At 41.4% G+C, this 15,541-nt stretch overlaps 1 protein-coding gene across 11 annotated transcripts in view; it reads right to left on the reverse strand.

Moving 5' to 3' along the window:
* ACTR3B (actin related protein 3B) overlaps positions 1-15,541 on the reverse strand; it is a 99,185-nt gene that overhangs the window by 37,163 nt on the left and 46,481 nt on the right. For 9 of the 11 annotated variants that reach the window (XR_004183079.1, XM_031664989.1, XM_031664988.1 and 6 more), the window contains 2 exons: positions 2,935-3,030; positions 1,004-1,111 (listed from right to left, as the gene is read on the reverse strand). Coding sequence is in view for 10 of the 11 variants with exons in the window: in XM_031664989.1 (XP_031520849.1) it covers positions 1,004-1,111; positions 2,935-3,030 (204 nt within the window). In the remaining variant the exon portion in view is untranslated. Of the gene's footprint in view, positions 1-1,003; positions 1,112-2,934; positions 3,031-5,830; positions 5,868-10,461; positions 14,178-15,541 lie in introns of those variants that run through there. The other 2 variants (XM_021936463.2, XM_021936464.2) reach the window with 2 other exon arrangements.

Consider the following 15,541-nt stretch of genomic DNA (forward strand, 5'->3'; position numbering starts at 1 on the left):
TTCCGATACATTTTCCAAAAACATGAATTTAAGATAATTCCTTTAAACAGTCCATTGGACCAAAAGAAAAATTCAGAGATCTCTTGAGACCCAAATTAGGAATCACTTATCTAAAACCAAAAAGTGGTATTGCGGAGCCTTCTGCAAGCCAAAATGTACAATCTCCCATTCTTGGCTTTTAAATAACCTTTTTTTTTTGAGACGGAGTTTCGCTCTTGTTGCCCAGGCTGGAGCGCAATGGCGCGATCTTGGCTCACTGCAACCTCCGCCTCCCAGGTTCAAGCAATTCTCCTGCCTCAGCCTTCCAGGTAGCTGGGTTTACAGGCATGTGCCACCACATTCGGCTAATTTTGTATTTTTAGTAGAGAGAGGGTTTCTCCATGTTGGTCAGGCAGGTCTCGAACTCTCGACCTCAGGTGATCTGTCTGCCTGGGCCTCCCAAAGTGCTGGGATTATAGGCATGAGCCACCGCGCCCAGCCCTTAAATAAATTTTTAAAACAAGAAGCAATTTTTCCAAGCCTGAGCTGGTTGCAATTCACATCTTTTCACAGAACACAGATGTGCTCCTTCAAATGGCCATGCACTGCACCTACAAATTGAACATCCAAAATGATGTCTATCTCCCAACACGTCAGAATGATAACTCTGGAAAATATTCTTCTGATGTTACACCCATGGTGTAACAGAGGCTCTGTAGATCCAGAGACATCCTGGACATTCTCTGACATTCTGACTGTAGAAATATGCCACCATGAATTTAAAATTGCCAAAGCCACAATAATTGGCCATCTTTTTCATTCTTTCCCACATACTTGGGGAATTCAGTCAATTCCCTTATATAAGGTGGCAAAAAAATAAAAAACTTTTATTACCTTTTCTAAGTATAACTATCATCTGAAATGTATTTTCATTGCAGAAGGCTGTTTTTTTTTTATTTGCATCCTTACCTCGAATCAGGTGTTAAGCCTACAGAGACATACATACATTAACCATTCTGCTTACCACTGGGATAACATGGGTGACTCCATCTCCGCTGTCAATGACTATCCCCGTTAACGTACGTTCGCCCACTTGTCGAGATGTCCAAGATGCCGCCAAGGCCAGCACTGCCTGGAGAAAAGACATGGAAACCACTCGCACATGGGAACTCTTTCTAAAGCATCTGTGGGCCTTTCCAGGTCCAATCAACAAACTCTCTTACTAAATATGTCTGAGTAACTCTTTCCTTTTCCTATCCATTCTCTGACCCCTGTCCCTCAAATTCCAATTCAGACTTGGACAACTAACACGAAAATGTTGAGACTTAAAACTATAGGAGTCAAGTTTTCGATAAAGAAACCTGGCTGAATGTGGTGGCTCATGCCTGTAATCCCAACACTTTGGGAGGCCAAGGTAGGCAGATCACTTGAGCCCAAGAGTTCAAGACCAGCTTGGGCAACATGGTGAAACCCCATCTCTACAAGTAACACAAAAATTAGCCAGGTGTGGTGGCACGCACCTGTACTCCCAGCTACTTGGGAGGCTGAGGTGTGAAAGTTGCAGCTAGAGTGAGCCATAATTGCACCACTGCACTCCAGCCTGGACAACACAGTGAGACCTTGTCTCAAAAATGAAAGAAAAAAGAAAAGAAAAGAAACCTGAAGTTTTGCAAAGAAAAGCCAGTGAAAAAGATATTTCATTATAGAATCATAAGATTTTAATTTCTAATTCATTGGTTTCCAGTGTGGGGCCACAGATTGGCAATGAGGTCACTTGTGGAGTTGTTTAAAATACAGACTACTAGGCCTCACACCCAGGAATTCTAAACTGGAAGGTACAGGGTAATTTTTCAACCAAAGAAAATGTTGCCCCAAAGGGAACATCTGGCAATGTCTGGTACCATTTTCTTTGTCGGGGTGGGGAGGCTTGAGGTGGGGCTGCTGTCTTCTAGTGGACAGAGGCCAGGGATGCTGCTAAGTCCCCTGTAATGCACAGTGCAGCGCCCAAAACACAGGACTACCCAGCCCAAAGCACTGAGGGTGGAAAACGCTGCTCGAAGATGAAGCCCAAAATCTGTACTTCTAAAAAACATTCTCCAGGTAAACTTGCTGCACAGACCACTTTGAGAACCACCAGTCTTACGTCTCCTAAAGTGTTTCCCTATCCCATGGAATACAAATAACTTAGCCAGGGGGAAGATCTGTAGTTAAATGAATTTGGAAGTGCTAGAATACATAGATTTCGACACAGGAATCCTCAGAGCCTGGACTGTGCTGACAGGCACTGTGAATCAGCCCGAGAAAGCTGCAGGATGCAGCACCGCCCAAATTCATCTTTCTATGGAACTCTTCCTCCTTCTCCTCCTTAGAAGTGACTAGTAGTAGCAGGAAACATTTGGGCAACACCCATCTCATTTATTCCCCAAAATTTCAGTCAATTCCCTTATATAAGGTGGCAGGCAAATAATGACCAAATGCGACCAAATGCAACCAAAAACCATCATACCCAGAACAGCAGCTTCAGAACAAGTTCTGCGAGCTCATGAAAACACAGGGCCCCTCAGAATCAAGTACACCGGGGCTCATAAGAGCCCAAAATCAGAAAGCGGAAACCTCTAAAGGTATTTATTTTGTTTTTCTGATCAAAGTAAGTCAGAGATGCCAAAAGAAGAGGCACGTCTACACCTGTATCTTGTCACTCAGATAAAAATGCATTAGACTTTAATGCATGTAAAAAGAGCCAGACGACGTCTATACCAAAAAATGGCATAAATATGAAAAGAAAAGTCACAGGACACGTCCCCTGTAGTCCTGAATGGCATGGGGGCGGGGCAGGGAGTGGAAAAAGGAAGGGTGCACAGTGCAGTCTTCCAGCGGAGAACCTTGGGAAATGCCATTGCTTCCACTATTAGACAGCTCACGTGCTTCAGGAATCACAAAAACAACTGCTTTTACCTGAACTGCAATGTAGAGTCCTGGTACGTTAAACGATTCAAACATAATTTCTGCAAGATACTCTCTGTTTTCCGGTGTATTGAGTGGAGGCTCTGTCTGTAAGAAAACATTCACTATATTTAGTATTTGCCCAAATTTCATGTAAATACATCAGAACCATAAACAGGTTAACCAGAAAGTATGTTAGCAAGGACATTATACAACTCCCTGATTTTAGAGATAGAAGATGCCCAAAGTGTATTAAAGAAATCTGGCTGTGGGCCTTAAAAGCTTTAAGATGGCAGAGTAAAGACCTCTCTGAAGGCTTCTGTTCTTATTACCCACCCAAAATAAGAACAAGTTACAGAAAAAGAAACTCTGTCTTCAATAACATAACACCTAAACACCATGAAACTGAATATCCCAGAAGCAAGTTGCCAAGGGCTGTGAAAACACAACCAAGATGAGTGAGGACACCAAAGCCAAACCAGTGACTTCAGGTCTCAGCAAAGGAGAGCCAGAGGAGCAGCAAGCCCTTGCTCAGGACAGGCCCAGTGTGAGGAGCCATAGGGTGGCAGAGCAGGCAAGGTTAGGCCAAGCACCCTTACAGTCCAGTGGCAAGGGAAGAGCCCAGGGCAGAGCACAGCTTCCCCCAGACGCTGCCCAGGACCTCCCCAGCCTACCCACACGCCATTAGTTCAGAAGAACTCTGCTCATTCAGAGACGAGTAAGGGACACAAAGAAGCCAGCCAACAGTGATATAAAAACACTCAAAGAAAAAGAAAAGGGACAGAGAAAATAGGAAAAACAAATGGCAGACAAAAAAACGCCTATCTAGGGGCAGGTGGGTAGCTCACATCTATAATCCTAGCACTTTAGGAGGCTGAGGAGGGAGAATCATTTGAGTCCAGGAGTTTAAGACCAGCCTGGGCAAACTGGTCGAGACCCCACCTCTACGAAAAAATTTAAAAGTCAGTCAAGTGTGGTGGCACATGCCTGTGATCCCAGCTATTCGGGGAGCTGAGGTAGGACCACTTGAGCCTCAGAGGTGAAGGCTACAGTGAACCGAGACTGTGCCACTGCACTCCAACCTGGGTGACAGAGCAAGATCCTGTCTCCAAAAAGAAAGAAAAAAAAAACGTATCTGGAAAAATATTAAAACAAAGCAGATAAAAATTCCCAAGAATTTCCAAAGACATTTCCAAGAATCCAAGTATCTATTTTAAAATAACCATCATCAAACAGGAGGAAATGACAGATAACAGAAACAGAAAAAGAATAAATAAACCTGATTTTTGTCATTCAACAATATACTATGAACATTTTTCCTTGTCAACAAATATGGGTCTACATCTCATATTTAAAACTGAAAAAATAAAAAGTCCCTGGACCTTTGGACAAAACGTATACATTACCCTTTATTAAGAATGAACTGTGCTTCCCACACCTCCAATTCATAGATTAAAGCCCTAACTCCCACTGTACTATAGTTGGTAACAGGGCCTTTCAAGAGGTCATCATGGTTACCTGAGGTCATAGGGGTGGGGCCCTAATTTGATAGGACTGGAGGAAGGTCTTCTAAGAAGAGGAAGAGACACCAGAAATCAATCCCTCTCTCCTATTCTCTCCCCACTCTACACTCACACAGGGGAAAGGCCTGTGAGGACACAGCAGGCAAGGGGACCACATATAAGCCAGGAAGAGGGCCGCACCAGGAGCCAACCCCGACAGACCTTGATCTTGGACTTCTAACCTCCAGAACTGTGAGAAAATCACGAACTGTCTGCTGTTTAAGCCACCCAACCTGTGGTATAAACAAAATTACAGTAGCCAAGTAGACTAATACACCCCTACGACAGGGAAAGTACAGTCAGCCTCAGCCTTCAACACTGCTACATTTAACACTAGGACACATGCGGCCACACTTAGAGTCTTCAAGGGAAGAAGGTACAACCCAAGAATTCTACATCTGGCCACAGTGTCAGTCAAGTATGTTACAAAATCAAAATATCTAATATTTGAGACGACGGATATGCTAATTACCCTGATCTGATAACCACACATTATATGTATCAAAACTTCACTCTGTACCCCATAAATATGCACAATTATTATGTGTCAATTAAAAAAATAAAACAATAAAATAAAATACTAAGGAGAAAAAATATATATCCTTAAACATGTAAGAACTTGGAAAATTTCATTCCCATGAGCCAAAATGTACGGATTCATGAACTATTAGAGGATAAACTTTATCCAACCAAGAAGAATGCAGAAAGTCCAGCAAAGACTTACAGTGAGCAATGAAGCCATTTAAGATGTAGGAATAAAGACTTTTCTTTGGCCAGGCACAGTGGCTCATGCCTGTAATCCCAGCACTCTGGGAGGCCGAGGCGAGCGGATCACCTGAAGTCAAGAGTTTGAGACCAGCCTGGCCAACATGGTGAAACCCCATCTCTACTAAAAATACAAAAATTAGCCGGGCATGGTGGTGCACACCTGTAGTCCCAGTTACTTGGGAGGCCGAGGCAGGAGAATTGCTTGAACCTGGGAAGCAGAGGTTACAGTGAGCTGAGATTGCACCACTGAATTCCCGCCTAGGCAATGGAGTAAGACTCTGTCTCAAAAAAAAGACTTTTATTTTCTGGGAATTAAGAACAGAATGTAAATGTTATAAATTTTAACAGAAAAAATGGTATCAAGTTGAGCAGTGTACAAAGAAAGAAGGAGAGAGTGTAAAGACATTTGCCTCTTACAGTGAGATCAAAAGATATTATTTAAAACTGATAAAGAATCACAGGCATTAGTAAACATAAAGTTATAAATGTTAACATTGGAATAAGTTTAGTAACATCATTAATCAAAAGCAGGTGGTGGAGAGAAGGAAGGGGAGGCAAGAACATGTGGCAATACCAACCTGGTCACTGATTACAGCAGGAAGGAGATAGTTACCCCTAAACAAATACAGGGTAAATATATCAAATTATACTAAAATATGCAAAAATGAGTCCTTTTAATTATTACTAAGAACACACACCCAATACAAAGCAAAGAGAAAAATAAGTCTTCAGTTAAAAAATACTAATACACAAATAAAACACATTAAAAACATGAAGCATAACATTTTAAAAAAATAGTTAAATTAAGACCAAACATATCTGTCACACAGTAGCATGCCACACCAGTCTGATTAAGAGATCTGAGGTCAAACTGACTGGGATCAAATCCCAGACTTCCACTTTACTAGGCTTGGTAAACTATTTCCTCTCTCTCCCTGAGTCTCCTCATGGGTAAAGTGGAGGTTTAGTACCCCGCTCAGAGAGTTGCAAAGATTAAAGGCAGTCTAAATAATGTGCTTCGAGCAGTACTGGACACACAGATGTGTTCAATGGCAGTGAGTTGCTATTACTAAAATTATCAGCAAATATAAATGGGAAATGCAACTACTAAAAATCTCTCAGTTAAAAACAAAACCAAAATCAAATTACATTCTGAGGTTAAGAGACCCAACTAAAACAAAGTAGCTTTGAAAGGTAAAAAGTCAACACTGTCTGTATCAGAAGATCAGAAACAACCTAAATACCCACCACTAAACACTTTGGAACAATTTTAAAAAATGAACTCTATGAAGAAACAATCTCTATGATGAATTGCTAAATTAAAAAGAGAAAGGTGTCTTCATTCCATACACATTCTTAAATATCCTTCTGCTTCAACAATTTGTAATGAAAACTTTTTTTTTTTTTTTTTTTTTGAGACAGAGTCTCACTCTGTCACCCAGGCTCCAGTGCAGTAGCCCAATCTCGGATCTCTGGGAGACTCCACCTCCCAGAATTCAAGCAAATCTCCTGCCTCTGCCTCCGGAGTAGCTGGGATTACAGGCACATGCCGCCATACTCAGTTAAATTTTGTATTTTTAGTAGAGACAGGGTTTCATCATGTTGGCCAGGCTGGTCTCAAACTCCTGACCTCAAGTGATCCACCCACTTCAGTCTCCCAAAGTAGTAGGATTACAGGCATAAGCCACCATGCCAGGCCAAAAACTATTTTTAAAAAACAAAGTGTGGTAGCCAGGTGTGTGCCTGTAGTCCCAGCTACTCAGGAGACTGAGGTGGGAGGATCACTCCCGCCCAGGAGTTGGAGGCTGTAGTGGCTGTATGACTGCACCTGTGAATAGCCACTGCACTCTAGCTTGGACAACACAGAGACTTCCTCTCAGAAAAAAAAAAAAAAAGAAAAAGAAACAGGCTGAGCACTGTGGCTCACACCTGTAATACCAGCACTTTGAGAGGCAGAGGCAGGTGGATCACCTGAGATCAGGAGTTCAAGACCAGTCCGGCCAACATGGAGAAACCCCATCTCTGCTAAAAATACAAAAATTAGCTGGGCGTGGTGGTACATGCCTGTAATCCCAGCCACTCGGGTGGCAGAGGCAGGAGAATTGCTTAAACCCAGGAGGCAGAGGTTGCAGTGAGCTGAGATGGTGCCACTGTACTCCAGCCTGGGCAACAAGAGTTACTTCCATCTCAAAAACAAAAAACAAGGTGGGGGAAGAGGGGAAATATGGGGACTTGTTCGATGAGCACAGAGTTTCAGTTTTGCAAGACAGAAAAGTTCTAGAATCTCTTATGCAACAGTGTGAATATAGTTAACATTACAGAATTGTACACTTAAAAATGGCTAAGAGGGTACAAATAGTATTAGTTTTTTTTACAATTTAAACCAAAAAAAAAAAAAGTTTAATTCAAAATCCAAGGTGTACAACAGTATGCATACTGTGTTACCATCTGTGTAAAATAAAACTGTGTACTAGCCAGGTGCAGTGGCTCACACCTGTAATCCCAACACTTCAGGAGGCTGAGGCGGGTGGATCACGAGGTCAGGAGTTCAGACCAGCCTGACCAACATAGTGAAACTCCGTCTCTACTAAAAATACAAAAATTAGCCAGGCGTGATGGCATGTACCTGCAGTCCTAGCTACTCAGGAGGCTTGAGGCAGGGGAACTGCTTGAACCCGGGAGGCAAAGGTTGCGATGAGCTGAGATCGTGCCACTGCACTCCAGCCTGGGCTACAGAGTGAGACTCCGTCTCAAAAAAAAAAAAAAAAAAGTGTGTGCTAACCCATATGCCTACACACAATCACCCCTGAAATATGAACAATCAGCTGGCTAAGAACTGGTAAGGGCAGCTTCCTCTAGGCAGGAAAGAGGAGGGGGGGACACGCTCCCTAGAAATCTTCCAGCGCCTTTTCAATTCTGCACTGTGTGTGTATCACTTCTTCAAACAACAAGCAAGCAAATCTACCTACCAACTAGCCTGGCACTTTAAACTCTGGCACAACAGCTGGTGTAAAGTTCAAACATGCTGCCTCAAGTAAGTTTTAGTCACTGTAATTAGAATCCATCAATTCCTGGATGGGAGAGAGGAAGCCACCTCAAAATGTGGAAGAGAGAATAATGAAGTCATACTCAAACACAGGCTGCAAATAGGGAACCTAAAAAACACTCCACGACATGTTATTTATTTCAATGTGCCTACTCGGGGCTGAGGAGATTAAATTTGCTAATAGCAGTGAAGTGCCCAGAACACAGTTAATAGCATAAATGTTAGTGATTAATACTTTAAATTTCCTTCATTTAAAGCACACGAGTAAGAGCTGCAGATTCCAACAGTAGTGTGTACAATCGCTATCTTAAGGCACTTCCTATCAATCTGAAAAATGGGCCTAATAACATTACCTATCGCAGAGGGTTGTTGGTGGCATTAGAAAATGAGTTAATACTTGTGAACATTTAGAATGGGGCTGGGCACATAGAAGCACTCAATAAACAGCCATAATAGCCAATATTGTATCTCATTCCAGAAGAAATAACATATTAACTAAAGAAACCTATAAAGTTGTTTCTCATCTTGAATAGGAACCCAAGCATAATTATAAGTGAAATAAACAAACATTTAAACTGAGTAGAGGGGAGAGGTATCAGCAGAGAAACGGTAAGAAGGTATGAAGATGTCTGAGAACAGATGGGAAGGTTTCTTGCCTCCCAGCATAGAGCTGCGTATTAAACCTGAAGCAAAAACAGACCTGTAAGAAGACATCACCAACAAGAATCAGATTACCCTAGCTCCCTGCATGCTCTCTGGGTCTAAGTTCAGTGTGAAATGATGATCCAAATAAATCCCAGATGGATGAAGATTAAATACAAACATCAAAGGAAAATGAGTTTTACCACATACAAATTTAAAGTTATGGATGTCCAAATGAAATAACCAAAAGAGAAAGGCAAAAAATTAACTGAGTAAAACTAACCTGCTGCAAATATAACAACAAAAGAAGCTTGCTATCCTAATTACATGAGAGCTTCCAGAGAATAAGCAGAATGTGGTATATATGTACAATGGAATATTATTCAGCCTTAAAAAGAAAGGAAATCCTGGTGCATGCTTCAACATGGATGAAGCTTGAAGACGCTAGCTAAGTGAAATAAGCTGATCATAAAAGGATAAATACTATATGATTCCATTTATATGAGGGCCCTAGAGTCATCAAATGTATAGAGACAGAAAGCAAAATGGGCATTCCAGGGGCAGGTAAAGGAGTAAAGAGAATTTGTGTTCAATGGGGACAGTTTTAGTTTGGGAAGCTGAAAAGCCTTCTGGAGACAGACGGTGGCAATGGTTTGTGAATGTGCCTAATGCCACCAAGCTGTACATTTAAAAATGGTTCAAATGGTAAATTCTGTTATGTGTATTTTAGAATAAAAACATGTTAAGTAAAAACAAAGTTCATAGAAATCACAGCAACAAGAAAAGCAATAAAAATGATACATAAAAGAGCACAGGGCATGAATGGATAGCTCACAAAAGAGGAAATACAACTAATATGTGGAAAAATTTATAAGGTCAAAGTGACCAAAAATGCAAATTTAAAGCATATGGTAAATTTTAATCCATTAAATAATCAAAAATATTAATGCTGACAAGAGTACAAAGAAAGCAAGCCTCTTGTACGGTGCTGATGGCAGTCCGAAATAGCACACTGTGCAGAGACTGATAAAATTATTAACACTGCTGAACTCCATAGCTAGTTCTTTTTAAACAAAAAATACTCAAAATATAGGAAAAACTGTATGCACAAAGATTACATTATTTCTTATAAAACCGAGAAAATGACTAAAAATAGTGGAGCTGCTGCACAGGAAATACCTACTAGACAGCTAATCATATAGCTATTAAAATAAGGGTTATGAAAACTAAGAAAATGAGTACAATATTGAGTGTAAAATCATTTTTAAATGGGTAAAAAGATGAAATGAAAATATACTAAATGTCAACAGTACCTATGTTAATGTGATAAGACTATAAAAAGTCCCATAGACATCTTCCAAATTTTCTCTATCATACTTACAATTCTACTGTAATGGAGGGGAAATCATCTCTACAACAAGTGTTAAACTCTGAGTTAGGGCCATGGGGCAAGATCACACAAACTCCTAATATAACTTCCTAATTTCCTAATGTACTTTATCTACAGACAGAGAAACTTACGGCAGCAAGATGGCAACGCCAAGCAGGAGACGCAGCACATCTTGCCACAGCTTCCTCCTGGCCAGCGGCTCCCTAACGTGGGTGACACTCTCCAGATAGGTAAAATCCAGTCAGAGTTGTGAAAGCAGCCGAGTCTTTCCTTTGCTACTGTCTTCATGCCTGTGAGTGACATCACTACGGCAGGCATTGTGAGTTACACTTACTGACACTGCAAGTTTGTGACGGACAGACCACTGATCTATGATGGGAAACGGCAACAGGTCCAGACAAAAGCATTTCCCAGACGTCCTTGTGGACAGGGATGACTAAGTGAGTAAGTTCTGGCCAGTAAGACACAAAAGCTGGAGTATGGTTGCCAAGAAAGCTCCTTACAAAGCTGAGTAGACTTGCCTCCTGCCCTTAACACCCTCTTCCTTCGTGCAACACAGAGGCGACAGTTGGAGCTGCAGTAATCAACTTGTGATCATGAGGCATCCTTAGAACGAAAGCCATATATTCGAGACACTAGAGTAGACAGATCCTTAGCAACACCAGAGAGCTGCCGTATCAGCACTGGACTCTGCTACAAATTTATTTAAGAAAAATAAAACTTTAACTTTTTTAAACTACTGCTTTTATACTTCTATTACTTGCTGCCAAAAACAGTTCACCATCTTTGAAGAATTAAAATCTATGTACTTCCATTTAAGGGAACATTTACAATATAATGACGTTCTCCTGGTTCTTGAGTCAAAATCGACATTATTCAGGCCATGTCCTTATAGATTCTGAGGACCACAATCACAAATCCTCCATCTTCCTCAATCTCCCATTTCATCTCTATCCACCATTATTGATGTTGTAATTATTCCTTTAGGAGACAAATGTAATTAAAATTTTCTCAAACTATTATTTATAACAAGATCTAAATAGGAGATGTCCAGTTTTTCTGGGGGATTTCCTCTCTTTAAGACTAGTCAAGTGCAACAGTGAGAAGAAGAGAAAGAGAATAATCTGGTTTTTTTAAATATAGAAGCATATGATCAAAGCATCAATGAATGCAAGCTACATAAACATTTTTATACATAACAATGGTAAAATTATCACCTGGTATTGATTTAAAAATGAATAATGACTATCATAAAACCTACCCATATTTCTGGATAAAGACAGAAAATTGAACACATGTATCTAATATTACTCCACCTTCATGCCCCTCTAAAACTACAGTAAAGAAACATTTTTTAAAATACAAATCCTCAAGGAAGAGAGAATAGGAGAGGAGGCAACCATATACTGGAAGCTGGAAAGTACGTGCAGGAGGTGGCTTAGCAAATCCAAGAAAGCTGACCTCTACACTGGCTAGGTCTACACTGGCTAGGTCTACACTGGTTAGTGAAGTGCACAAGGCAGGTCTAACCATTCTCAAGAATTCAGAAAGGAAACTAGAGTAAGTCAGGACATAACGCAATTGTGATTCAGATGTAGGGTACTTCCATGGCTAACATTTTTTAATTTCACCAGGTTCATGAAGAAAATGATTTCACAGAGCACTAACTTTACCTAGAGATCTCAAAATGATCATATATTCGTACATTCATCTCTAAAATACCAAGGATGGTATGTTTTATCTTTAGTAATCAGAGTTAATTTTCCATCAACAATCAACACGTGAACGCTACTGACTCCTACATCAACACCTGCAGCTTGGAGCTGGCTGTTCCTCGGCTTCTTTACCTGTGCAGCCCAGTTAGACCCTTAGACCTCAGCATGTACAAAACCAAACTCTCCTTCTTCCTCCTCCCTCCCTCAAGTGAGTTTCTTCTCATGTCTCCCATCTTAACCAATCACATTATCATCCATGCACTGCCCCATCTCAAAATCTGAGTCAGCCTAGATTTCTCTTAACTGCTACCAATTCTCATCACTAAGACCCACCAAGTCTACCTCCTGTTTATCTCTGCTAACTATATATAACTTACCCCAACCAACTGCACATGCTCCAAAAACACAACAGCATACAAAAGCTAGTGAGGGTACAAGCCAGAAAAATGAGGCCAAATATGAGAGCAGGTGAAATAACTACATGAGTAATACGATGTCTGCCCCGGGCTCCTTAATGAGTACTGGCTCTGGGAGTCCAACTGCTCTCAGGTGGTCTCAGCTTCAACGTACTGGGACTGGGAGCAAAGTGCTGGACTGAGGGCAACCTAATGAACCATATGTGCTTCCACACACCACACTGTCCTCCTAAATGTAAGTCAACCACCCCAGCTGGTGCAGAAGAAAGTTCCTCTATGCTGAGGGAAAATCCATTTTCTCTCCACTGACTCAGAGCTGTATAAACGGGCCCTTCCTGAGGGATTTTCATGGGTGGTTTCGACCATACATATCCCATTACATAATTTTAAGAACCTCGCAAATGACAGAACTCCCCTCCACCCACTCCTGCCATTCTCACCGTATGCCCTCCTCACAGGCACCTGTTACCTCACATGGGGTCATCTTCTAGACTCTGTGTGCCGGAGGTGCCTGGCCATAAAGTCTCCCTAAAACACAAAACCGGCCTCGCGGCTCACTGTCTACACCGCACAAAGGCTGCCTGACCTCCTCTCTCCACACTCCCCTGCTCTAATCACCCTAACCCAGTCAGGTCCTCAGAGTCACCATGCCCTCTCACTGCTGGTCGTCTGCATGTGCTGCTTGTTTGCTCTTGCAGGATTTATATTCAAAAAGTTTGAAAATCCCTTCTGAAGTTCTAATCCAATTTCCACTCAGGAGCACTGCATCTCTTTGACATCTCTGAGTGCGTTCTGAGCTTTGGGCAATGCAGTATTGGGGAAGAGCGGAGTTCCCAGGTGCCGTGTGCTCAGTCCGCATAACCAGTGTAAGCTGTCTCTGCACCTCCTTGAAAACAGCCAGTGGCAAGGAGGTCATTCTCTCTGCATGTTCAGATGACTGGGCAAGGCTGTTAGGATAATTCTGTGAGCTCCTGGGGGTCCATCATTTGGGCCTCTTAGACCCTCTTAATGTCTTCAATTCACTTTGATGGCTTGGCCTTAAATCTTTCCACCTGGTTCACTCCCCTTTATTCCATCAACACACGGTTAAGGACATATACCTGAAGGAAATTTACCATTCTCACCACTTCCTCAACCACGACATGCAACAAAATGACTTGCAGAATTCAAAGCACAACACATGTAATACAGTATTTTCTTATCTTTTTAATAATAAACTTGATTGTTTTTGAACATTCATTGCAGGTACCCATTTTTAGCAAATGGCCTTTTCTATGTTCACACCAAACCTCTCCAATTCCATCCTGGCAAGTGGTTATGTTTTACTATCTCATATATGCCAGCTAAATCACAAAAAGAATCCCCTTTAATAAAAATTCTTGTGAGCTGTGTGGTGGTCCGTATTTGCTCCACATGCCTAAGATTAGATGTCCCTCTAAGTAAAGCAAGAACTCCTGGAACGGGAAGCTGAAGTAGACAGAAGGAAGCAGCTGGGCTCCGTGCCTGCTCCTAAAATCCTATCCAACAGGTAGTTGATGTGATATGCTAGAGAAGGAAAAATGCCAAATCTGACAGGTGGGAATCTGTGATTTGTTTTGGCTGTAAAGACAAAGCCACTCACACACAGTCAGTTTATTGGCTCCATTTGTTCCACATAAACCACTGTGGGCCGGGCATGGTGGCTCATGCCTATAATCCCAACACTTTGTGAGGCTAAGGTGGGAGAATCACTTAAGCCTGGGAGTTTGAGGCCAGCCTGGACAACATAGCGAGACCCCGTCTCCACAAAAAATGTTTAAAAATTAGCCAGGCTAGTGGTTTCTACCTGTGGTCCCAGCTACTCAGCAGGTTGAAGCGGGAGGATCAACTGAGCCCAGGGTCTGAGGCTGCAGTGACTGGATAGGATTGTGCCACAGAACTCCAGCCTGGACAACAGAGCAAGATCCCATTTCTAGAAAAATAAAATACAAAGCAAAACAGCAAAATAAAATAAAACTACTGTGGATGTACAGAGAAAACAGAGTGGCCTGTGAAACGCAGCAGCCATACTTGGCAATTTCAGTTGTGAAGACACAGCCAGGGAGAAAAGATCAAAGACCAGCTTTAATATACATTAAATATATATATTCGTTATAGAGTTATTCTATATTTAATAGTTATTCCATTAACTATTAGCCTTATAGTTAAAATATTTCTTATACCAGATAATTCTTAAAAACACTTCATATTCTAATGTTAGAAACAATTTTATAATTGGATCTGGGACCATTTGACAATGCACTTGCATGAAAAAAAATCCAAACCTAAATTATGTAGATTTAATATGCAGCTGACGTCACATGAAACTGCTCTCTATAAAGCAAGCATTCTGTACATGCAATTAATGTTAACTTGAAAAGAGCATCTCACAGAAGAAAACATGTAATGCTGAGTAGAACCACTAGAGAACCAGGAGAGAAGAAAACGCGTAACGCCGAGTAGAACCGCTAGAGAACCAGGAGATATTTCTTCTCATTTATCTGTGATGTTTCATTTCATTTGAATGAAATCAATTAAGTATCATAATTAGGGCCCATAACTCAGTTCAGTTATATTTTACAGTAACATTTGAACCCTAGAAAAAAATAACATCTTGACCTGGTTTCCTCTGCTATAAGTGGCAATAATTACAATCATCTTGCTATGTCTCAGGAAAACTAAAGCAGGTAGTTGGTTTATCCAAATCCATTCCTCCTTCTATTGTCCTTGCTTTTGGAGGCCTGTTTAGTTACTTACCCTCCTCCAGGGTCCAGAACATCAGACAGGTGCTCCTGGTCCCCGCACCAAGGAGAAAGTCTTCATGAATCTAAACCAGTCACAGTAAATCCATTCCTACTGCTCTAACCAGGTTAGGCATAGGCAGATGGGGCAAATCTGCTGGGAAGGTTTCTGGGAAAGGGTCTCTAAATTCTTAAAAAGTGAAAGGAAAATCTTCTATCTCTGTATGGAAATGTCCAAAGAGGTGATCTGGGAATTTGGCAGCCACGCTGGGACCCAAAGGGAACAAACAGAAGAGCTCAAGCTGTGCCCTAGGTTGCATG

The sequence above is a fragment of the Papio anubis genome, chromosome 4, assembly GCF_008728515.1.
Source record: "Papio anubis isolate 15944 chromosome 4, Panubis1.0, whole genome shotgun sequence".
Classification (NCBI taxonomy): Eukaryota; Metazoa; Chordata; class Mammalia; order Primates; family Cercopithecidae; genus Papio; species Papio anubis.